General features: G+C 39.7%; 2 protein-coding genes across 6 annotated transcripts; one reads left to right on the top strand and one right to left on the bottom strand.

Moving 5' to 3' along the window:
- Positions 1-410: 410 nt before the first annotated feature.
- coq8ab (coenzyme Q8A, genome duplicate b) lies at positions 411-14,420 on the top strand. Its single transcript, XM_044047427.1, has 15 exons — positions 411-688; positions 3,292-3,439; positions 4,387-4,674; positions 6,060-6,126; positions 6,765-6,842; positions 6,930-7,055; positions 8,439-8,524; positions 8,613-8,753; positions 10,160-10,241; positions 10,353-10,446; positions 11,818-11,959; positions 12,086-12,193; positions 12,276-12,341; positions 13,273-13,359; positions 13,794-14,420. The coding sequence occupies exons 2-15, from the start codon at positions 3,311-3,313 to the stop codon at positions 14,088-14,090; spliced, it is 1,791 nt and encodes a 596-aa protein (XP_043903362.1). The 5' UTR covers positions 411-688; positions 3,292-3,310; the 3' UTR covers positions 14,091-14,420.
- A 1,097-nt stretch (positions 14,421-15,517) lies between these two features.
- Positions 15,518-25,476, bottom strand: LOC122782875 (dnaJ homolog subfamily C member 5-like). 5 transcript variants are annotated; one of them, XM_044047441.1, is made up of 9 exons: positions 25,270-25,476; positions 24,884-25,013; positions 21,905-22,118; positions 20,511-20,664; positions 19,746-19,805; positions 19,032-19,115; positions 18,512-18,565; positions 17,040-17,137; positions 15,518-16,965 (listed from the first exon to the last, which is right to left on the bottom strand). In XM_044047441.1, exons 2-8 carry the CDS (start codon positions 24,994-24,996, stop codon positions 17,040-17,042), a joined length of 777 nt encoding a protein of 258 aa, XP_043903376.1. In that variant the 5' UTR covers positions 24,997-25,013; positions 25,270-25,476; the 3' UTR covers positions 15,518-16,965. The 5 variants fall into 5 exon arrangements, with proteins under 5 accessions (XP_043903376.1, XP_043903377.1, XP_043903378.1 ...); XM_044047442.1 differs by having other exon boundaries at positions 19,746-19,802; XM_044047443.1 differs by lacking the exon at positions 18,512-18,565.
- Positions 25,477-25,603: the final 127 nt, after the last annotated feature.

Genomic DNA, 25,603 nt, shown 5'->3' with positions numbered 1-25,603 from the left:
TTAGTGAAGCTCAGTTTTACTTTTGTTATTTTTATTTATGTATGTGTTATTTAGGTGATTCAACTCATACTTTTGCAACTTTTTCCACTTCAATTTTACTCGGAGTCAAATAGTTTGCATTTTTGGGGTTAATCTTAATCTGAAAAATACATTTCAGAATAAAAGTGTTTAAGTGGAGCTTAGTTTTACTTTTGATATTTTCTTATTGATATCTGTGATTCAAAGCGTTAAAGCTTAATGGTAGCAAATGTTGTCAATTACCAATTTTTTGATTGTTTTTTTTAAACAAATTACAACTGAAATACTACTTGTAATTCAACATGTGGCTGTTTTTGAGAAATGTCGGTTGGCTCTTGAACGCACCGTGTGTGTGTTGTGTGTATGTATGTGTGTGTGCGCAGTTCAGGGACCGCCCTGAAGTCGACACGTCAACCGCCAGACTCCCGCGCTTCGCGGCCACTGTCAGCGTGTCACGTCCACCCAGTGCGGGCGTCTCTTCTGTTGATAGATACCCGGGACCGGAGCGGCTGAACCTCACCTCGCTGGGTCGTTTTTGTTGAACGTCCCCCGGGTTCGCCTAGGGCAGAGTCTGCGTGTGCTTCAGCGATAAATAGTGAGGAGATAAGTCGAAGAGGAAAAGCTGCTGCAGCTGCTGGAAAATGTTCATCGCATAAGGATTTTTCAGTGGGTGAGTAACGAGTTACACTTCCCTCTTTGTCACATTTATTTTTTTATTTATCACTCACAATAATTACTACTTTTTATTATTGAATATAGAGTTTGTTTTCAGACTATTTTTCACCGCCAATCGAGTTAATATTACACATTTAATCTGTCATTCATGAGGTTTATTGTCGTGGTGGATGTGCTGTGCTTCATCCCATTTACACAGAAACAGAGGCGTGTCACGGGGTTTTTGGAACCTTAGGCCCCTTTTAATTTAGTAGAAGTCCACACTCCTTTGTTAATAAAAGAGTAGAAGGCACCACTTCATCTTATTTTTTCCAAGTGAAACAAAGCACAGGCTTCTAAAACATACTTAAAGCTGCTGTACGTAATGTTTTGTGATTGTTTTTGTTGTTGTTATTCTGCCTCTGTTCATGAAGCATGAACCGAAACGATGGTACATTATTTCAGGGTTGCCACGGATCCTTGGAATCCTTGAACGTTTATGAATTTAAAAAATAAAATAAAATTCAAGGCCCTTGAAAGTGTTAGAAAATAGACATTTTCTAAATCCAAGTTCAAAAATTTCATTTGCAATGATCAGAGTTTTGTTAGTGGACGCCTTGGGCGAAGACACTCTTATAAGTTGTCCTCACATCCTAAGCTGTGTCAGCACATTCACTTGAATTTGATCCTGGAAAATACTTCAAAAGTCAACCAAGGTGTGTGGACCCAGAATTCAGCTTCTTCAGCACAATCTGTGCAACATACTCTTCTTTCAGACCAGAATGACGCCACAAATAAGCTGTTAATCGGTGTTCATTTTAAAACATGGCATTGTTTCAAGAAATGTCTTTATCCACACAAAAACACTCAAAACGACATTAAACGCTATAGTACATATGCCCGGCTTGTACCTGGCACTGCAACACAGACATACACCATATATGGAGAGGCATAAAGCATGTATGCCGTGTACAAAGATTTATTTAAATAAATATACATTACAATGGAGATGGAATGAACCAAGCTAGGGCGACTATGGAAAGAAAATAAAAGTTACCACAGAGAGAACAAACCAAACAAACTCCAAGACAGAGAAATGTGGGGCTTTGACATTGTTTTTTTCAGTAGCATGTTGGTTGTATGCACAAAAATGCAGATTATCCCACTCTGGGACCTGTTTTCCAAAAATAGCGTTGGGTGGAATTGAACCCGGGTTGCTGCAATGGGCCCTTTGCCCCACATGGCACGACGACTCGGTGGTGCCAACTTTTTTGTGTCAGTCAAACTCCAACGACTTTTGTGGAGCTGATGGGCATAACCAGCATTGTTTAATGGTATGCAACGCAACAGACGTTTTGATTTACATTTAAAAGTTACGTAATACCGTCTTTTGTTAACTCGGCAACCTGCAGAGTGGGAAGTGTCCTGCTTCTCTGAATTTGTTTAGTTGTTCACGTTCTTCATCCGGGCCACTGCTCGTCTTCTCTTCATGGTTGACTTGACCCTCTCCGTCATGTCTTTTGTGTACTGTCAACATCCGTGTAGGTAGAGATTAGTCTTGATGGCAGAAAGGACAGAGCACAGAGGCCTAAATATAAATAATCTGTACATCTGCCTTGTCAAGTTATGTTTTGACAATGTAAGATGTGAAAAAGTCAAGATCTCTGTGTTAGCATGTTGGGAGTAAAAGTAAAAAGTTAACAGAGGAGTACAGATATACATATATATCAAAGTATTTCTACATCATTACCTCCCATTTCTGCCCCTATGCCACCACCAAATAGCCTTTTGTCGTAGCCCTCCATTCAAACAGAGTTCTTTTTGCATCCGCCCAAGTGGCTGTTCAGTGTATTCTTTATTTTGTGGTTGGCAGCTTTTTATATACAGCTGGTGAATAAACTGCAAAAAATCTGCTGCTAACAGTCAAAGAGGGTTCTCCAGAATTTGAATTTGTGTGAACACGAGCCATTTCTCCTGACATGAACTCTGGAAAATGTCAGAAGAATTGGGATCAGTGAACGAAGGAAAATGGTTTTCCACTCACACGTGACACACGCAATGGGAGACTGTGTGTGTGGGTTAGACCCAGTTCCCAAATGCAGCAGAGTCCAAATTACAGACATTTGGGGGGAAAAAAGAGCTGGCAGGAGAGATTTTCTCTCACATGCAACAACTCAGGAAAATATTTTGACTTGGTTATTCAGCAGGTTCCAGGAGCCCCCTTCTTAGTTTGGGGCCCCAGTTCATTGTCTGCTTTACATAGACTGAGGATTTAAAAGCACAGTGTGTCAAATTACACATGAATATCCATCAACTCATCCTGCCTTGGAAGATCTATGGAGCATTTAGTTCGGCGTCAAAACTCAAAAGATGTTGAGTTTGTAAAAACATGGTGTTCCAACAGTGAGGAAACACGTGGCATAATATTTTTTATTTAAGCTTTATTTGACCAGGAAAATCCCAAATAAAGAAGTGAATGTTGCGAAAACGGCAAACCACCCAAAACTAACAAATGAACTGCAGGGCAACAAACTGACTGACAGTCTCCAAATGACCAGAAAACAACGTGTTGTACAGAAAAAAATATGTGTTGTCTTTCCCCTGAAAAATGCCCTGCAGGTGTGACCAGGACAGCACCATGGCGGCTGACTCGGTGGTCAGGCGGAGTCTCACCTGGATGAAGCACGCAGCCAGCAGAGCCTCACCAGGCGGCCTGAGCAGCACTGGGAACCACCAGAGACTGGCAAACCTCCATCACGCCACCAAGGTTATTATAGTTAACGAAAACTAACGACATAACGAAAAGTAAAACCTTTTTGTTCACTGAAAGAAAAAGTTAAAAAAAAAAACGATAAAGAACTGAAACTAAAATGGTGGCGAATGGTTCATCTTTGCTTAGTTTTCATCAGATGCTGGGATAGAGAGCTGATTCAGCTGATGAGGGAGTCTATCCCGAAACCTCAAAAAATGACCATGTATAGTGTTTGTTCCACAGGTTTGTTTTTCCAAAACATCATCATTGATTGAGAAAATAATGGACGGATCAATCAATTACGAGAATGATCGTAAGTTACAGCCCGACTTCAATCGTCCAGTTTCCAGTTGCTACTAAAACAGGTTAAATCAACATACTGTCATTAAGAAAAGGAATTAGAGATAAGATAAGACTGTATTGCTTCCCCGCCGAGGAAATTCACTTGTTACTGCAGCAAATGATGCAAAACACGATGATGGAAATGATGATGTTCTCAAATGTCTGTGTTTTGTCCACCAACCAAAATGGATCAGTTTTAATGATCTCTTTGTTGTATGGAGCAAATCATCCAGAAAATATTCACATTTAAGAAGCTAGTTTTATTTAATTTTAGTGACTTGGGAGCATTAATGACGTTTCTTAATACAAACATGTAGAATATGTAATAATCAGCAGAATAATAACTCCTAATTGCCCACTGCTGATTAAAAAAATATAAATATTGGCCTGATTTATGTGCTCGACTGCTGCGTATCACAGTTCCTTCAGAAGCTTTCAGCTGCTCATCAGAAACCGATACAATGATTCTGTTTGATGGACGTTGCGCAGACCTTTAAATGTAAACAAACATGGAATTATATCACTGTCATCATTTGTAAAAACCATATCCAAATCACTTGATTTCATTTTTCTTGACTAAAGATCCTCCTGCTGATATGAATGACTTGTTGTCCATGCAGGAGATGTCCAGCAGACAGGGGGACGTGCGCGTCCGCCGATATTCCACCATGGGAGCGTGTTTCAGCATCTGTTCAGCTGGAGGTGCACACGGCAGACAGCCAAGCCCCGGTGTCGGCCCCGGGAATAAACATCTGAAATACCACAGGGACTGGTTAAGCAGTCGACTCTTCTCTGGACACACCAGGTTATTTAACCAGGACAATTCCACAGTGGGGCGGCTGACGTCGGAGGACTTGATTAAAGCGAGAAACGCCAAGACTAAAGACTTCAAGCATCATAAACAAGTGGTATATTTCTTTTGTTAATCATCATTTGTGACTGATTTAAAGCAACACGATAGGCGCTTTTCCACTTCACAATTCCAGCAAGAATCGGCTCGACACAGCTTGACTCTTATCGGTTTGGTACCATTTTCCATTACTATAATACATCCTCAATGTGGGCGGAGTCATCATAGCATGGCTGCGTGAAGCTGCCGTGATGTCGTTTTTATCCGCGACACAAGCGCACAAACTAGTGACTTGTTATTTCCAGTGTACGGAATCATTAGAATCAGTTAGTTCAGTACTTCCTGCATGACCGGAGTGCAGACACTGAATTGAAATACAACTGAACGGGTTGTGATTCGGCTCACAACCCGGCTTTCAGCAGTGCCGTCGTTAAATACAACAGACGCCTTTGTTAAATACTGAGATTTTAGAAATGTCCTTGCTAAATGTTGGAGATTAACGCATGTTTTCAGGATTTTTAAGTCTTTTTAACTGATCAACAGTTCGGCATTGTTCGGTTTGATTCCCGCGTCGGACGTCATGCTCATGACTCTTCCACTGACGACACTCTCTGACCAATCAGTGGCCTGCAGTCCGTCAACATCGCGCTCTGGTATCACTCTGCTCGTAGACCCTCAAGAGAGCAGGTATTATCACTAATGGAAAAACAAGTAGAGTGGAGCTGAGTCGTGCTGGAACTGTGTCGTGGAAAAGCTCCATATGTAACCTTTTGGACTCGCTGTAGAGAAAAGACGTCCACATCTTTCCAAAAGTCCAGCGTGAAAGAATTAGTCACAGCAAATGGTGAGACTGCATAGTGCAACAACTGAGTGTTCACCCAACCCAGAATCCCAGAAAGAATGTAAACACCGTCCCACTCCCTCTCATATGTCCTCCCTGGGCTTACGAGTGGAGTCACATTTCCTCGTCTTCGGAGTAGGTTTTTCTACGCTTCAAAACTGTGAAAGTTCTGCTGCAGAAACGAGATAAAAGGCTTATTATGAGGCTACAATAGACAAACTCAAGTTATTATATCATTAAACAAACATGCTGCTTTAGTAAAAAAGAGGGGGCATCAATTTTAACCTTAACAATCCGTTTATTCACGCCCTTGTCATCTGAGGATGAAACTCAACATCTCTTATTCCAGCATCCTCCGTAAGTAAGGTTTAAAGGTACAGTGTGTACAACTTAGCAACATTTGTAGCCTTCAGTTGTAAAAACAACCTAAGAAAACCCTGAAAAGTATAATTATAAATAAATTATAAAGGAGAGTGGAAATGAAATTGCCCCCATTACAAGTCAGTGAGTCATCAAAATGATTTTTAAAGCCGTCACTGCTTCAGTGTCACACGGGAGGATTGTTTTTGTCCCTCAAGTTTAGTTCTTTGCTTTTGTTTCAGCTCAGTGAAAAAGCCAGAGAGAGGAAGGTGCCCGTCACACGCATAGGACGGCTCATGAACTTTGGAGGTACGTGTGTGTGTTTATTAACCCCTTAGTGTTCACGCGGCATACATCTGTGCCGCCCGCAGGTGCTTATTCATATATATCAGCTGTTTATAGGTCACATATTCAGGCTTTAAAGAAAATCTTCTTGTGTGTTGTTGATTTTATATCGCATTTTAGTAGTGATATAAACAATTGTCGCAAAATAGACCAATAAAAACAAGTGAACTTTGAACTGTGATGTATTTCCAGATTTCACAAACTTTTAACATAGTAATGGAAAAAAAGGGTTCGAAGGGTTAACTGGGTAATTAATTATTACGCGTACTCTTCGTCACACGAGGAGGATCACTTGCTGCGCTGCCCTTCTGTTGAAGTAGATAACGATTAAGCTAACCGGTGAGTCAGCAGATTTGATCTGCCCTCCTGACTGTCGACTCAGGAGGGCAGTTCAGTTTAATTTAAACAAAAGTTCCAGTTGTAGTTTTCAAGCAAATTTCTATTCCTGTTTTTATGTTTTCCGTCTTAGGGTTGTTTGTCGTTTATGTTCAGTGTGCGACCAAAACCCATGTGTAGCATTTTATTAGATGCAGAGGAAAGAGAGTGCACAAGAGCCTGTGCATTGAAAGGAATTGTATTTATTTATTTGTTTGTTTTTGCAGGTCTGGCGGTTGGTCTTGGTTTTGGGGTGATCGCTCAAATGGCAAAGAAAACCTTAAAATTCCAACAAAATGATAAAGGTATTTATTTATATTTCACATATAAGATAATGTGTAATATAAGCGTTCATTTAATCAATGATGAGTTCTGTTTGGTTTTTTTGTAAGGTGAAAAGAAAGCCGTCCTAGATTCGAGTCCGTTCCTCTCCGAAGCAAACGCTCAGAGAATTGTCCGCACGCTGTGCAAAGTTCGAGGTGCCGCTCTGAAACTCGGACAGATCCTCAGTATTCAAGGTGAGACGTCTTTTGAAGTGCAACCCATTTGTGGGGGGATTTGGTTCCCCCTACAGTTGGTTAACGGTATTGTTTGTCACAACTGGCAACCAGCGTTTGTTGACAACGATACCTGGTGAATTCTAATGAGGAAACACCCTCAGGCAGTACAATAGCCTGTGTTGTAGCAGTTTATGCAATTATGATGACATTGTTTGTTTTTCAAAATATTAGTGACGAAAATGAACCTTAAAAGAACGATAGTGCTTTATTTTATGCAGCTTGTATTGCCGATCGTCTGCACATTGTCTGAATCACTTGATTTATGAACAAGATGACTTCGCTATCACGGCCTGACACACAACAATCTCAAACTGTACATAAAGATGACACTCAAACAGTTTACACTCGCTAGTAACAGGACCAGGTCACCGAACGAAAATGAATGTCTAATATTCTCCCTTGTCCAGCCTCTTGTATCACTCGCCCACTTTCTTTCCCCTGTCTTCTCTAACAAAACCTTAACCCTGACATCCGCTCAATGAATAGTCCCACAGTGGTTCCATTCAACCCGATTTAAGTTGATGTACCATCAAAATAAGCTTTGAAGGTTGGAATCCTACATTGTGTTGCTTTAAACGTGAGGAGTTTGTCTGCTGTGATAGAGCAGGAAGTGACATCACACCATCCTACAGGGACTCACGCACACCCGCTCTTTCTTAGACAGCACACCTGCATTTATCCACGTTTAAATATAGGCTCAGCTTTCATCACAGACCGTTAACTGGTGTGTTCCGGTTCCCGACGGCACTTCATCACTGTCTGTGGTTCAGACTTGCAGGTCAACACAGCGAGTACTACAAATCGAATACTTCATTGTTATTAAATCAGGTTAGTCTTTTCTGAAGCATTACTATAAGTTTACTAGCTACGTTGGTCTGGTGCAAACAAAATAAATGAACCTCTAGCTGCAAACTAGCGCGTAATTCCTAAGGCTTTAATAGTTGTTCAGTAATTACTCAATCCTGAATCCTGAAACCCCACCCTGAACCACAAAATATATCACTCCAGTCCTTGTCTCCCTTCTCTCTGTTAACTTCCATGTTGATTTTTTAGTATTTCTCATACTTTTAAAGTGTTAAATTAATTTTGTCAGCTAATTGAGCCCTACTGGTTATTCCAAATTCTCAACATGTGATAAAAGGAAATCAAGTCTTTGCTGTTAAAGCCCCAACACTGTTGATCTTAGAAACCTTGTTTTTAAATGAAGCTTTTGGGAATATTTGACGTGCACATGTATATTTAAGCTGTAGCATTGTGATGTGTAATAATTCTGTAAACTTAGGCAAAAGATCTCTTACCGAACCATAACTGAATTCTTTTCTTCTTCTTCTTCTCTCTCAGACGAAGCATTCATTAACCCTGAGTTGGCCAGAATCTTTGAGCGTGTTCGACAGAGTGCCGACTTCATGCCCATTCAACAGATGATGGTACAAAATGGAGCTTTAATAGATAAAATAAATAAACCCACACTCTGTGAAGCAGATTCATAAATGAGCCGGTTTCTCTTCTCTGCAGAAAACTGTCCGCAATGACCTCGGCCCAAACTGGAGAGACAAGCTGGAATACTTTGAGGAGAAGCCGTTTGCTGCTGCATCTATCGGACAGGTGCATCTTGGGAGGCTGAAGGACGGCAGAGATGTCGCCATGAAGATTCAGGTGAGAGAGAGAGAGAGAGTGTGTGTGTTGGGACAGAGAACTTTTGGTTATTGACCAAAGTTTGGGCTGGGTATCAACCAAAGTTTGGTCTGGCTATCAACCAAAGTGTGGGCTTGGTATCAACCAAAGTTTGGGCTGAGTATCAACCAAAGTTTGGGCTGAGCAACAAAGTTTGGGCTGAGTATCAACAAAGTTTCTGAGTATCAACCAAAGTTTGGGCTTGGTATCAACCAAAGTTTGGGCTGAGTATCAACCAAAGTGTGGGCTTGGTATCAACAAAGTTTGGGCTGAAATCAACCAAAGTTTGGGCTGGGTATCAACCAAAGTTTGGGCTGAGTATCAAAAGTGTGGGCTGAGTCAACCAAAGTTTGGGCTGGGTATCAACCAAAGTTTGGGCTGAGTATCCAAAGGCTGGTATCAACTGGGTATCAACAAAGTTTGGGCTGAGTATCAACCAACCTTGGTATCAACAACAAAGTGTGGGCTGGTATCAACCAAAGTTTGGGCTGAGTATCAAAAGTGTGGGCCAACCAAAGTTTGGGCTGGTATTTTGGGCTGAGTATCAACCAAAGTTTGGGCTGAGTATCAACCAAAGTGTGGGCTTGGTATCAACCAAAGTTTGGGCTGGGTATCAGCAAAGTTTGGGCTGAGTATCAACAAAGTTTGGGCTGAGTATCAAAAGTGTGGGCCGTATCAACTTTGGGCTGGGTATCAACCAAAGTTTGGTATCTGGGTATCAACCAAAGTTTGGGCTGAGTGGCTGAGTATCAACCTGAGTTTCAACAAAGTTTGGGCTGAGAGTATCAACCAAAGTTTGGGCTGAGTATCAACCAAAGTGTGGGCTGGGTATCAACCAAAGTTTGGGCTGAGTATCAACCAATCAAAAGTGTGGGCCAACCAAGTGTGTGGACTGGGTATCAACCAAAGTTTGGGCTGAGTATCAACCAAACCCCGAGTTGGGTATCGACCAAATTTTGAGCTAGGTATCGACCAAACTTCGGACTAGATATCTATAAAAGTACTACATAGAAATACATCGACCAAATTTTCGAGCTGGGTTTCAAACTTCAATACTCTTGCGGTACGGAAACTTTATTTAACTGTCAACTAGTATTGTAAATTGTCACTTGATATCACAATTATATAACAATTATTTTCAGCATGGATTAATCTGTGGATTTTTTGACTAACAAGCTACTTGTTTGGTCCACAAAATGTTCGAAAATTTTGTTTCACCTAAATGTTCTTCATGATTCAGTTTTAACAATTTCTTTGTTACATTTCTTGTTTTAATTATTAAAAAAATATTGAATCAGGTATGTCTATGTTTACACAGAGACAGAACCGAAATGAGAACTGTGATAAAGATACAGTGAAGTTTACTATCGCACAAACTTTTCTTTCAGTATCCTGGAGTCGCCAAGAGTATCAACAGTGACGTGCACAATATCATGACCGCACTGAGCTTAAGCAACGCGCTGCCGAGAGGTAACATTGTTGCCCTTTATCAGCTGCTATTGTCTGACCTCTGTGACCTCCACTGTCAACACGCAGCAGCAGCTTGACGGGAGTGTTTTAACATTTGCCCCGGTTTCACAGGTTTGTTTCCCGAGCATCTCATCGAGGTCATGAGTCGCGAGCTGGCGCTGGAGTGTGATTACATAAGAGAGGCAAACAGCGCCAGAAAATTCCAGTGAGTACGGATTTACATTGAGTTGGGCCTCGTTCTGCACTCTGAAGCCGTTTTGTTTTTGCATGGCTCCTTCAGTGCAAACTAAGCAGTTTTTTCCCCCCCTCATTTGTATGTTGGAACCACTGTACTTCCCAGAATTCACTTGTGAAAGGGACAGTGTGTTCAGTACTTTAAGCTCTACTTTCATCCCCCTGGGAGTTTCTATTTATGGCCCTTGGTTCCACTATTTTTGTTCAGTCGTGGTGGTGACGACCACTCGTGCTTACTACACGGTGCTTGAAATCCTTGAAAGTGCTTGAATTGTAACGTTGGTCTTTCCAAGGTTTGAAAAGAGCTTGGATTTGGGTTGAATGTTTGAACTATTCAGTCAGATATGGAAAAATCACCATATCTGACTGAATAGTTTGCTCATTAGCATGAGGAAGGAAATAAGTCGTAGTATCTGAATGAAAACTGCTCCACCTGAGCCCTGCTTGCAGGTGTAAATGTGTATTAAATCTGTATTATACTAAAAACAGTATAGTATAATAGTATAATACAGTCTCTGTTAAAAAACAAACAAATAGGAATTAGAGTTGCAACTAGCGATTATTTTCATAATAATTTTTTTTTCTCGATTAATCGCTTGGTCCATAAAATATCAGAAAACCGTAAAAAATGTTGATCGGTGTCAAACCTGGAAGTGATTAATGATTTCTTTGTTATTCAGAGCAAAGAAATGAAGAAAATATTCACATTTAAGATGCTTAAACAATGGGAAATCTTGTTTTAATCATGAAAAAAGCTTCAAACCGATTAATTGATTATCAACATAGTTGTCGATTGATCGATTAATTGTTTCAGCTCAAATAGGAATGTAATAGACCTTGAAAGTGCCTGAATTTGACCTTGGAAAAGGCATTTGAACGCCATTTCTTGCATTTATTTCACATTGTCTATGAACAAAAGTCCTGTCAAAGAGAATTTTAAATATTATCTGCCAATAAGTTAGGGCTATGTGATTGTATTTGTTTTTGTTTTATGGCTCCAAACATCATTCTCATCTGTGTCATTTCCAGCTGCAAACGTCACTTTTTGTCACAGACTGTCGGCTACTAACTTACTCTTTCTAATTCTTGGCAGTGAATGCAGGTGTCGCACTGTATCTAATCAGTGAGTGAATATGTAACTGTTTGCAAACACGTTTGAACAGTTTGTCCCTCAAATGCCCAAATACATAAATGATAGACTTTGTCCTGGTTCCTTTTTCTGTGTTTCAAGACCGTAACAAATGTCTTGTTTGTGAAACGCTAACCTGGCCGCGGCAGCTGGCCCGTTGTCACAGCTGACGGTTGTGTAGCAGCACGCTGAGGTCGCGGGTTTGTGTTGCAGGGAGCTGCTGAGGGGTCACCCGCTCTTCTGTGTGCCTGATGTGATTGACGAGCTGAGCAGCCGCCATGTCCTCACCACCACGCTGGTACCTGGTTTCCCGCTGGACAAGGCCGCCGACCTCTCGCAGGAACTCAGGAACGAGGTACGACTGCGAATATGGATGTCTATAATATATATATAATTAAATATGGAGAGTTAGTGACATCTAATGGTGAGACTGCAGATTATAACAGAACTGCGGGTGATTTTCCGTGATTTTTCCTTCTAGATTTGTGAACAGATCTTGATTCTGTGCCTGCGGGAAGTCTTTGAGTTCAGATTCATGCAGACTGATCCAAACTGGTCCAACTTCTTCTTCGATCCGCAAGCTCACAAGGTCAGTTTGCCCGACGCACCTCGTCTTACACACTCTTTCCTCACGTGACTCGCTCCACCGACGTCCGTTTCTCCCGCTTCAGGTGGCGTTGTTGGATTTCGGAGCCACGCGAGGATTTGATAAGAGCTTCACCGACGCTTACATCGAGGTGAGACACCGTTCAGTTGCAGTCTTTCACGTGCAACTCTTCGTTTTCAGCCACTGTATTTACTTCCTTTTCGGGATGGTGAAAACATTTTTATTTAAAACAAGGTTTATTTAAAAAGTGTTTCAAGTAAAAACGAGCAAATTACCGAGGTGGAAAGTAGGTGTTTTCAATATCAGATTATTGTTTTTAGTGCAGATTCAGTTCTGTGGGCAGCTTTAAAACCAAACTGGAAAAACACCCAGAATACCATACATGCATCTAAACAGGCAGGGCAAGTTTATTTATGCACCGCCATTCATACACCAGGCAATTCAAAAGGCTTTATGAAGACCATTAGAAGTTCAACATTATTAAAAACACTAGAATGGGAAAAGTAAAAGGACTTAAACTGGAAGTACAGGTTTTTCTAACTCATTCCGTTTCTAACGCATTTTAATCCCAACAAAGTCAACTCGGGCGACTCGTTCAACAGATGAGATTAAGAGACACGTTTCTTATCCAAACAAAGTCAGAGTTGACACTGTACACACACGCCGTGCTCTTCTGACAAAGAACTTTCACGTGTGTACCCTGGTTCCCACGGCGATCCACAAACACATCCCCCGTTTCGCAGCTGTCGTACAGCGATACATCATAATGCGTCGCATCCAGTGAGAACCAGGTTTAAGTTTCCTGCCAAGTGGGTTAGGGTTAGGCTGTCACGCGAACCTCAAACCTGTTGGACCGCTGTGGGATTAAGACACTGGCGTTCCATGAATGAATAATTAGATAAACTAAGGCATACGAGTGAAAGAAGAGGTCACGGCACCTGAAATTAGCCTCGTGTTCATAATTGTCCACTCGTCTCCCAGATCAGAAGGTGTGATCACATCAGAGGGACACGGTGCGTCTTCAGTTGATTGACAGTTCTCTTCCAAACGTCTCTCACCAGATCATCAAAGCAGCTGCAAATCAAGACAGAGAAGGAGTTCTGCAGAAATCTGTAGAAATGAAGTTTCTCACAGGATACGAGTCGAAGGTAATGAACTCTAAAATATTTAACAACAGGACGTAATCACATCCATTTTCTTCATAAACAGGTCCTATATTATTCGAATAATCAGTGAAATGTTCTGTAATCCGACATTAGTCTGTCAGAAATGTCTTATTACAAATACATTATGGGAATTGCATTAAAACTAACTTCACTAAGTAAAAAAAGGCTACAGTGACCTCTACTGGCGACGAGGAGAAATACTGCGATTGTCAACTCTTTTGGTTTATCTGTGTTTTTTTATTTATAATCAAACGAAGTTATCAGACAACAAAGACAAAGGAATCGTTAAAACAAGACTTTCATTTTAAGAAACAAACAACTCGTCTATTAATTGGGAAATTCATCAACAGATTAATTGACTGTGATAATAATCAGTATATTAATCTGCGTTATTACCTCTTATATGTGGTCTTAAGTCGATGGAAAACGCCCACGTGGACGCGGTGATGATCCTCGGCGAGGCCTTTTCCTCACAGGAGCCCTTTGACTTCGGATGTCAGAGCACGACCAAGCGCATCCATGACCTCATCCCCGTGATGCTGAGGGAGCGCCTGACTCCGCCTCCCGAGGAAACCTACTCCCTCCACAGGAAGATGGGCGGCTCCTTCCTCATCTGCTCCAAACTCAAAGCTAAAATACCGTGCATGAACATGTTCCGGGAGGCTTACAGCAACTACTGGAAAGACGGCGGACACGGTGAGTCGGCGCAGTAGCTGGAGACCGGGAGGTTCCAACAATTAAACACGCACATCCTTATGTCAATATATATTTTTAGTGTCCGATTATGTCCAGGTGCTTAGGAGTTTTTACTCTGTCTTGTCAAGTAAACTGATAAGAAAAAAAATATCATCTCTGTTACGAACAGATTCATCTCAATCAGGAATTCCATCCATTGAATATCACGTGTGACAATTATATGTCTGTGCTTTCTTGTTGCTCTTGTTTTGCATCGACCTGTACAACATGATTATTCTGTAACTGTATTTCATGTGATTCCAGGAACGTCACTTTAAATAAATTGACCCTGATTTTGGAAAAAAAAACACCTGTGATTTTTTAATATATCATGACATGCGTCATTTTAATCTGTTAAACAATTTATTGACAGGAGTCAAATGTTGTTTGTTCTTAAGCTCATTAAAATATGTCCATGGGCTATGTTTCCTAAAACTTGATCAAAATAATCCCCTCATATTTTCTCCAACTTGATAAGATGATTACATTTTAGAGAAAATGTTTTTGGGGATTGTTTTGATCAAGTTTTAGGAAACGTAGTCCATGGACATATTATAGTAAGTTTAAAAACAAACAACATTTAAAGGTGACATAGAATGCTTGTATCACACATATATGTTAGTTATGGAGGTCTACTTACATATAATAACTTGTTTTCAAACCTCCTAGTCGATCGAAATATCTCCTCACTGACGCTCTCGTCAGCCGCGCTGTTTCAGACCAAAACTACACCCCCAGAACGTGGACTGTGTTGTGATTGGCCAGCCAACGAGAGCTTTCCTACTGTCCTGTGATTGGCCAGGTACCTGGAAGTGACGTAATTGGTAGGCCAGCTCTCAGATACACAGCTCCCCCTCTGGCACGGTGGATGCTCTGCATCTCAGCAGCTACAACGAGAGTAGTTCTTCTTCTGCGGTTGAATGTACGCAACCGGATGTGCCCGGACTAGTGCCCGCACCAGGAGGCGCTACGGTGGTGAGCTATTTTCTCAGCAGTGGCTGAACTGTTTGTTCTGAAACTTTAGGGTTTCATAAACGAGGTAATGACGCAGATACACACACAAACGCAGCGTTAATTGGAGCTTCCGGTCTATGTCGCCTTTAACTATTGTAACAACAGAAATGCATATTTCATCAAAAACCCTAACATTATAAAACTATACTACGGAACTTTTAAAACTTTTAAATTAAAACAGCAACAAATGCTGATAAACCTCCCGTGCTGCACACAGGAAGTGAAGGATTTTATGTAAACGTAGACCTGTTGCAGTTTTGCAGGAATCACAGGAGCTTTGTCGCCCTCATGAGGACAGTCAGAATATGAGTTTTGTGTACAGAGCTCTCTGAATTTGTTATTTCTCTTATCAGATCTTTAAAGCTTTAAAAGGACAAACAAGACATCATTATAATATTTCCAGTTTCCGCCCAAGTTTATTAATCAGACAAATTTACAAAAACAATTTAATAAACATGGACACATTTAAAGAGAAACCATAAAATACCTGAGAATGTTAAGATCATGGAAGAAAATGAAGAACAAATAAAACACCGTTTCCCATTTAAAATATATTCAGGCACCTTGTTGGAAATAATTAAATACATTACATTAGAGGTTTGAGCCCAAAGACAAACAGAGCAAAACTTCCAGATTTGAATAAATAATGCAACCCAATGAAGCACACCCAGTAGAAATATAAACATGATAAAATATGACATAATTTAAGGCTATATATTAATATAATGGTATCAAAAAAACATTCATACTGTATCAATTTCATGTATTTCAACTCAGTTTTGCATCTATTTGGCATGTTTTCATGTTTGGCAAATAAAAAGTAATAATTATAATACAACCAAACAGTGTTGTGGGATTCTCATTAGTACCTAATAATATATGTATATATTCCACACATTAACAGGTACTACAGTTACTGCAGTACCTGTACTACGGTCTATATAATGATTTATGAATATCTTTATCCTCTTTCTACAGTTTCTGTGACCTCGTTCGTTGTTGCCCTCCGACGATCTGAACAGCATTAGTTTGCCAATTAAAACACACTCAATCATTTCTGACCCTGATCCACAAGGAGCCAAAAACACTTAAGTGTCCGATACCACGCCGATATCACAACCTTCAATTTCACCGATATCAGTCCGATACGGGGCTTTTGACTGTTAATGAGCCGATGCATTAAGAAGCAACACGCGCGCTCGCTCATGACTGCTGCTGGAGGTAGCTATCGGAGGTCAGGCTGCGTTCCATTTGTCGTCGGGAGTCAGATTCCATACTCGAAGGTTACCCCGCCAACAACGACGTGAGATTCCGAGATGCTACTTTTCTCAATAATCGCACTTCTGTCTTATTTGTTCCACAGTAAATCATAGTACCGTTTCATTTTTAACCCACAATGCAGTTCGACAACGCCTGACGTGTGCGCGTGTGAATCAGCCGTTACAGATCATACTTCTTTTTCAATTTTCCCGTATCCAGTGCGTTGATGTTGGCCTGTGTCAGACTGATACCGAGATGCCGAGCACGGTATCGGTTCACTCCTGGAAGCAGGTTTGTGATTTAACAAAAACAAAAACAAAAAAACAAATAAAACATCAGCTCAGGATTTTAAAGTGCACGTGAAAAAGTCATTCCAGATCTTTGATCTGTTTGGCTTCATCGTTTGTCAGCTGCGGCAGAGACGTGGCCCCACGTTCAACAAGATAAACAAATGACACGGGATGAGGAGCGAATGGACAGGAATTAAGGCACAATCAAATCCCGGCCCGGTTCACGTAAACAGATCCGGCTCTGAGATGGGTTTTGTTTTTTTTTTTGCAGGTCAACCGCAGTTTGTTTCTGAGGAAAACAAAGACGGTGTATTTATATTCATCAGCAGCTGCGATGAAAAGGATCAGTGTTTTAGGACTCACTCATTCATTCGTTTCTTGGGTGTCTGCAGACCCCACCGACTCCGTCCCGTCTATTCCATCAATCCCGTGAGGCTGAATCACAATTGGCATATTCACACCTGAATATGTGCAGATAAAGAAATAGTTTACAATTAATATAAAAGTAGTAAAAAAGGAGCAGCATGTGAAGAAGATAAAGCATCTGTTAAATCATCCATATAACTATGAGATTGCAATGATTAAGTGATTTTGAAATCAATCGTGAACTATTAAAATTTGTTTTTCAGCTTCTTTAATGTGAATATTTCCCTGGTTTCTTTGCTCCATAAAACAAATAAATCCTAACTGGACAAGACACCACAGGAGGTTTGGGAAACACCAATCAACAACCACTTAATTCAACAAGAAAATAATCAACGGCGTCATCACCACAACCTGAGGGTAAAAATTCCTAAAGTTGTTTTCTTTCATGCGGAGGAAAATAATGATATGTTTTACATATCCATAGGGAAATTAATTTAAAATTGTTCAAGTGCTTTGTATCTTACCATATCTGTAATTCATTATTAATGCAGTTTTATTCACTTTGATGATGAGAGAACGATCCACTCATCCTAATCCTGCATCAGATGAATTGTTCTTTGGGCTTCAAAAGACTTTCCCCCTCCCAACCACTAGGGGGCTGTATTTCATTTGTTATTCTGCCTGAGGCTGACACTGGGTCACAGGGTCATGCTGGGTTATTTGAGGTCACCTGTCATTATACTCAGGTGTTGCTGATTCAAAAGGAGCAAACAGTTTCAGTTTAGTTTTCTTCTTCGCGTTTATTGGAAATAGAAAGATGCTCGTTTAATGGAAATGGAAAAAGAAGCATCGGACGTCGGAAGGTAAGAAAAGGCTAAATATTATTTCAGACACAAAGACAGAACCTGGTCGGGATTTATACTTCATGCCTTGTTTTAAAATCATTTTTAGTATCTTCTTACTGTCCACAAAAAGCAGCATCTCACTTAAGTTCTCAAACATTTGCCTTTTCTGATTTATATGCACTGAGATAATAGTAAAATGATAGTATAGTACACCAACCTGCCTGAGGCTATAACCTGGCATATTTACATTTCAATGTTTATTAATGTGCATTATCCCTGTCCTTAAATAATTATACATTTTAGCTTCATTAACCTTGAACAGCAGGGGTCGTGATGTATTTGTAATGAACCTCTGCTGCCCTCCGCTGGCTTGATTCCACACTACACCATTAGTAAGAGTTATTTGTCAAAACTGCACCACAGCATTTATTAAACCTTTTTCACTAATATCTGAATAAATACACACGAGTGAGAACCACTGCTTTAATATCTAGTGTCCTAGTTTTCCACACTAGTAACATGATCAACGGTGATGAGTTATTAAATGGCAACAAATGATTTAGTTGATTTAGTTGATTTTTGCTGCCTCGGACGGCACTAAAATCCACTTAAATCCGACTTTACCTGCGTTTCGATCGTCTGCAGCGGGGCTCGGCTGAACAAATATTACAAAAACTCCTGGCGTGAAACAAGATTTAAAACAGAATAACTCCAGGCACTGTTGTGGTTAGAAAGAGTTGACAAAAATGGTGATTTTAAATAAGTTTTACATTTACGTTCCTCCTTGCAGGAACAATTAATTGAATACTAAATTATCAACTATTTTGATTGATTCATTGGTTTCAGTGTTATGGGGTTTGTTTTTTCTTTAAATCAAATTTTTCACTACCTTTTTTATATTTGAATATTTTCTGGTTTCTTTGCTTCATAAAAACAAGAATAATTCAAACATGAATAACTTTGGTTTGGAATAAATGACAAAATAATTATGAAAATAATCAATTAGTTGGAGGCCTGACTGATAACACTGAACACTGGGATCAGGGAGCAAATGTTAGCGTTGCTCTTCCGAAAGATAGAATCCTCTTTATGTTGTTTGTTTTTGGTTGTTGGTGAAAAGCTGCAGGAAGAGACACAACTTTACCGGTATTATCATCATCATCATCATCATCAGCAGCAGCAGCAGCAGCAGAAGAGCTTGGCTGAATGATTATAACACGACCTCCTCCTGTAAAGTGAAGTTTAAACACTGAGAAAAAGCACACGCTGCTTTCCAAGCTACAAAACAAACACAACGCTTTTTAAGCACAGCATCAAAACAACAACAAAAAAACCAAGACAATCATTTTATAGATGCACGGCATCAGAGAGCAAGAGAATGGAGCAAATGATTCAACAAAACTGATGAAAATGCAGCACAAGAAATGAGTTAATAGTAAACGAAACTGCTGTTAATGCAAGATTTTGTTTTGATCATCTTCCTAAAAAGCATCTTGAGATCAGTGGTTCACAAACATATGTCTTATTTATGCAAGTTGTGCACAAGTTTAGAAATTGTTATTAAAAATAATAATAATAATCTCACAAATTCCCAGAGATTGAAAGCCACTGCTCTGGCAACATTGTCAGCAGTAATGAGTGAAAGCAAAGTTATTAATGGATTATAAAGTTGATTTTGCCGCCTCCTGGTGATTTAAAGAAGAAAACAAATGATATGAAAGGTTAGTAAGTGATTTTATATTGAAAGCTGCCACAGCAGGAAGTCGCACCACGCTGACAAAACTGCTTCAACTAGTGTTAGAGAAGTGAAGCGGCTCAGAGCAGCAGGTGAGCGTCACCTGAACAGACACAACTTTACCTGGGTTTTCATCTGCAGCAGCGGAAGAGCTCGGCTGAACGACTATTACGTGATCTCCTGCTGTGAAACAAAATTTAAACACTGAACAAGCCACACGCTGCTTTGTTAACAGGACGACTTCAGCGACTGCTGTGGTTTGAGACATGAAGTAAAAGTAAAAACAACTATTTAAAGACACTTTTTGACGTGAGAAAACGTGGCTATTCACTTTTATTAAAACTGCCTTTCAGCTCCACTAAAAGCTCTTTAACAAGCTACAAAAGTGTAAAAATGACATTTTAAAGGTTTATTATTAGTTTGTGAGTGAACAATGTCTTTACAGTAAAGTGATACCAAACTGGAAATCAATGGTAAATGTCACATTTAATGGTCTGGAAACTGTTTTGACCTCACCCACACTGGTCTCATGTGACAGACATCAACTTAACATGTCTGAGACTTTCCTAACACAGTACTTGTTAACGCTTTAGGGTCTTTTCTGGCATAAACACTGTCCTTGTCAGGACCTCATGCAGACCAAATCCTGCTCCTAATTAAGCAGAACCTCAGTTATGAAGAACTGATTAAGTTTAGGGCTAAGATTTGAATTGTGGTAAGGTTAAGATTAGGGTTAAGGATTAACTGGTTATGGTTAAGGTTTGGGATAGCGCTTGGTTTAGGCTGTCAAAATAGACGTTGGTGACAGTCCTTAAAAGGATAGCTGTGAGAACGTGTGTGTGCGAGACTGCTGTTCTTCTTCATTAAATGAACTGAAAGGTCCCTCACCTTCATTCTCCTCTCCGACCTCTGGCTCCAGGTCGTCTGGGTCCATATAGAAGGAACTTTCTTCTTCGTCTGATTTCCCACATTTCCCGCAGCAGAAACAGCAGCAACAGAAACAGCAGCAGCAGGTGAAAATGCAACCCAACGCCAAAAGTGCCTAAAACACAAGGTAAATCCAATTAGCGACAATGCTAATATGTACACGACGTACCGTATACTACGACTTTAGACTGCTAACTGTTATGACTGGTAGGTTTATACCTGTACACTCACTTTATTTGATGTTTGGCTAGAAAAATGACATCATCTGCAATTGTAATCTTTAAACTTTGCTTTGACTGAAGCTTGTGCCTCTGCAATCCAGTGCAGCTTAGCTGGTCTCAAAAATAAACCTTGCGTTTCCACTAAAGGGTGTGTATGCTGGGTGGCAGCTACGCGGAGAGCACTGACATTCTTCCAACATGACACAGTGCAGTGTAAATTCAAAGTAGAATAAGAATGTGACACACGCACTGCTGTCGTCATTATCTGGTTAATACATTCTTCCCATTCCATTCCTCTTTGTCTGAAATACACGACAGTTCTGTCAACCGTAAACAGACCGCAGTGTGCGAGGTACTCCAGGACAAGGGTGCCAGAAAGTGGGACAGTACGATTTTTACGGTTATTTTACCCTTCACAACGTTTGACAGTTGAAATGCAAAACAAATTGCAGAACTGTACCACTAGGAGGAAGCAAGGATTATGTTGCTCTCTTTTATCGATGGGATGTTTTTGTGGAAAATAACACCTGGATTTAGAGATAAAACGGAAACGTGTTATGTCTCGCGTGACCAAAACAACAAAAGAGAATAGTGTTCACCTGGTATCTAGCACCAGTGACGGCAGTGAGCAGATGGTGGAGCGGCTAAAATGACCAGAACAACTCAACTTTGTAAGGAAAAATTAGGTAAAATGTTAAAAAAAAGTAGGTCATGGTGTCATACAGCAGTGACAAAACAATACCATTTGAATAGGGGGCACGACAGTGGTTATGTGCCTATGTGTAGGTTTATCACTTCGCAACTTCCTGTCTACAGTTTTTTGATCAATCTGAATTTTTTATGGCCCACTGATGATGTCACAACTCCCTATTTCGTTATGTGCAAAACTGTAAAAATTCATGTCTTGTCAAAACAGTTTCATATGGTTCTGATCCAGATTATGGATTTTGCATCATAAATTGGATAGCTATATAGCTATAAGCAGGCAAAGTTATATGCAGATCCAGAAAATTACAGGTAAAATACAGGTGAAAAACTGTTTAAATCTTGTTATGATCAATACTTGCCTAAAACATATACATTTACTGCAATATTCTAAACTAATTTAGGAGAAAAATGCTCTGCACCCCTCACCTTGAACCAACACTTGCCCATGAGGAAGTGATATTTGACGCTGTCTTCGCCAAACTGCTCTGCCACGTAGAGGCCCATGGAGCCGTACTGATCATAGATCTTGCGTTTGTTGTCATCGTTGAGAATAGTGTTGGCGTTGTTGATCTCTTTGAATTTCTCTGCAGCTTCTGGATTGTCTGGATTCTTGTCGGGATGAAACCGCAACGCCAATTTCCTTTCGAAACAAATGGGTGAGAGTTAAGATGAGAACCTGGAAAATGAATTATTTCAAGCATGATAGGACTGTTTTTATTTATTCACACATTAATCAGCGACAGGATCTCATAGAATGATGTTGTTGCTTTTTTTTTTGTTGAGAAGGGTGTGACATCAATATAGTGAAAAATATGCAAACTTTATTCACCAACTCACTGAATTATTTGCAATTGTGTGCAGTTTAGTCAAGTCGAGATAAAATTTAAGAAAAGCTGACACCACAAAAGCTTAATTGTTCATCACTGTTTATTTATGCCATGCTAATACTTCCTTGTAATTAGCATTATACTTATTCACTGTTGCCTGACTCATTGTCTGGCTGAGGTCTTGTGTGTAGGATAAGGGAAGTGAGCTCTTAGGAACACTACACACCAACACTGGCTTAGATCCTTGTTCACTTTCAAAACACCTTTGTTAATTGTGGCATGATTTAGTAGAATACCTTTTATTGTCACTGTGTAGTAATAATAATAAACAATTTGCTGCGCAGCTCCTGTGAAGCATCGTTTCACAGGATTTTCCAGTTTTTCCACAAATTGTCCTGCATTTTTAACTTAATCTACAAAGATGACTTGGATACACAGACGTGTAAGACAAGAAAAATATGAAACTAAACTATTATAGAAATTAGGAAAATGTTCAATGTTCCATCACAACTCTGTGTCTTAAAACACACTTCTGGAACTGGTTACCAGTGGTGACTTAAATTACAGGAAAATTCACAATCATGTCAGCGGAACGTGCAATGTGAAGCTGTGACAGATCAGTCACAGTGATAAGATATAATCAGGTAAAGTAAAGTTTTTTTTTAAATAAATGCCTTGAGAGCACCGAGGCTGTTTTTATCATAGCGTCCAATCACAAATGCGTTTTACTGGATTTAGATCTGGTGAAAGGAGTTGAACGCTAAAGTGTGCACCAAGCTCCTCCACTACAAAGACCATTCATATTCATGCTTACACGCATACATGAAAGTATAAGCGATTGAGACTTGTGTTTTCATTACATCTACTGCTGTGAGAACGCCAATATTTTGATCTCATTAAGATTAATATAAACGCCTGAGCAACATCAACCTGGCAAAGTCCTCAAAGGAAAACAAAACATGGCTCAAAAACATCAACAAAACGCAACATTAGTAGGAAATTCCTGTCATTTTTTAAAACTGCATAAAATTTAGCTTTAGTCTACTACTGTTGTATTCCATGACAAGAAGTCTGACTAAATGCCCTGTGTAAATATCTGTAAAAGAAAGTGTATTTTCACAACACAACAATTTACTATTTATTTACTATATAAAGATTAAAAAACTAAATCAAATCACCGCAGTTTTGACACTATATTTTCTAAACGGTTCACATCCTTCATTTTCTGGATCCACTGGTCCATGATAGGTGGGTGCAGCTCACACCAGATTACACTAATCCTTTTATTGGGCTATTAACACAAGAGATAAAAGCATGTATGTTTCCTTCTTTCCCAGACCCACTCAGTGGCTTATTATCTAATAATAATAATAATAATAATAATAATAACAATAATCCTCTTATCTCTTCAAAATGTCCATGCCAGGTCAGAATTTCCCCAGTCCATTGTTAATTTTGACTTATTATACGTAAAACATGTTCTCGAAGCAGGGTGACATGTGAGTAGGATCATTAAAGTGTTGAACAGTAAAAGTCCTGCAGGAATATAGAGCCAGTTCAACGTTCAATGAATTCAATAAATAAATGAAAATCCCCCCTTGTAAATGTCTTATTGGTTTCATTTCTCTGTGGCTCTTATCTATATTGACATTTTGTTTTTCTTTCCATGTCTGTTTCCCCCCTTTTTTTTTGCACTGTTTGTCAAAGCACTTTTTCCTGTCGGATACCAATATCACAACCAAAAAAAATATCTATAAATATTAAAAGTCATGTACGACTGTATTTGTAAATTTAAAAGCAAGCACTTACAAGGACTGGGACAATGTGAACATGTGACAATGTTTCCCCACTACCCTGAATAAAATAATTGTAATTTCATAACATTACAGCAGTGAGTGTAAATAAAATTAAATGCTTTAGAATATATCAAAATTATTTTTAGGTTTGTAAACAAGCATGGCGTTTTGTCCCGACTCATTCGGTTCATATCTATAAGCGATAGAGAGGAAACAGATGAACTAATATTACCAAAAAAGATATTATTTATGCACTTAATACTTGCAAACAAGTCTAAAAGTGCTACACAAGCAGATTTGAAAACAAGCTTAAAAAACATACTTTGGATTAAGAGCAAGCATAAAAACATTAAAAGTAGCAACCCTGTTAAAATCTCTCATGTGCAATATTAACTAATGTCTTCATTTGCCCAGTAACAAATATTGATCACTATAAACCTAATGTAGAAGTTTTTATAGCGATGTACAATAATTCCCTACTTATACCCAAGTATAGCATTTTATGTGGTACTTTTTACAGAGAAAACATTAGAAATTAGTGGCCGATGTTTTTCTTTTTTACCTTCCATCTGACAAAATATAACAAATACACACTAACTCTATTGACTAACAATAGTTTTTCTTTTATCAGATTTTATATCTGCACTGCACATAATTTAGTTTAAAAAAAATGTAATAAAATAACGACTACTAATAATTGCAAGGTCACGTGAACATGCAGGTGTACAGGTGTTCCTAATAGGGTGACATTACAGCAGTATAATGAGGCTTTACAAACGCACCTGTACGCCTTCTTTATCTCCTCAGGAGAAGCTCCTTTCTGCAGACCCAGGACTTTGTACAGACTTTCTCCTGCTGTTGACATTTTCCTCTGAGGCTCCTGTGGCTCCTCCATGTTTCACACCTTAACGCCTGCGACATAAAACCACAAACATTAACTCATAGTGGCAAAAGTGACTTGACAGTGGAGTCGCAGGAAACCCTCGGGAGTTGTGACGTTAAAAAAGACGAAAAGTCCTGACGGCACACTTTTTATAAGCTTTTAAACTGGTTAAAAAACACATTGTTTGACTCAAATATTTACCATCTGTGTTTTAAAGCCCTACCACAAACAGCTAACCGTTTAGCGCTAACACTGGGCGGAAGTTTCACTTAGAATTGTACGTACAGGACGAATAAATGCGGGTGTTTTGGTTGAAATCATAGAGTCCGGCAGTTTTCCTCTGGCTTTCATAGAGTTAGTCCCATTAAATGAAGCTTGACCGCGCTGTTTTTCCCGCACTCCTTTAATTTAAATCCCCTGGACCGCGGACCAGTCCGGCACAGCTGTCAAACACCGGCGGCAGCAGAGAAACAGGAAGTTTCAGTTGATAAAGTTTCTTCAAAACAAAAAAAAAGAAAAACACGCGCGCAAACAGGTGTGGGTGTGTGTGTGTGTGTCCAGGTATTACTAATGTTGTGGGGACCTAAGTCCGTTTACATTATGGGGACAAGGAAATTAT

This window comes from Solea senegalensis, linkage group LG16, assembly GCF_019176455.1.
Source record: "Solea senegalensis isolate Sse05_10M linkage group LG16, IFAPA_SoseM_1, whole genome shotgun sequence".
NCBI classification, from domain to species: Eukaryota; Metazoa; Chordata; class Actinopteri; order Pleuronectiformes; family Soleidae; genus Solea; species Solea senegalensis.
This window is presented reverse-complemented; position numbering and strand designations above follow the sequence as displayed.

What these genes read in the sequence shown, in the direction of transcription:
- coq8ab (XM_044047427.1), top strand. Translation starts at nt 3,311, where the DNA reads ATGGCGGCTGACTCGGTGGTCAGGCGGAGTCTCACCTGGATGAAGCAC. An exon ending in AACAGCGCCAGAAAATTCCA is followed by an intron (nt 10,447 to 11,817) that starts GTGAGTACGGAT and finishes TTTGTGTTGCAG; the next exon opens with GGAGCTGCTGAGGGGTCACC. An exon ending in TCACCGACGCTTACATCGAG is followed by an intron (nt 12,342 to 13,272) that starts GTGAGACACCGT and finishes GTCTCTCACCAG; the next exon opens with ATCATCAAAGCAGCTGCAAA.
- LOC122782875 (XM_044047441.1), bottom strand. Translation starts at nt 24,996, where the DNA reads ATGGAGGAGCCACAGGAGCCTCAGAGGAAAATGTCAACAGCAGGAGAA. An exon ending in GAGATAAAGAAGGCGTACAG is followed by an intron (nt 22,119 to 24,883) that starts GTGCGTTTGTAA and finishes TTGTTTCGAAAG; the next exon opens with GAAATTGGCGTTGCGGTTTC. An exon ending in TGCTGCAGATGAAAACCCAG is followed by an intron (nt 19,116 to 19,745) that starts GTAAAGTTGTGT and finishes TTCACTTTACAG; the next exon opens with GAGGAGGTCGTGTTATAATC.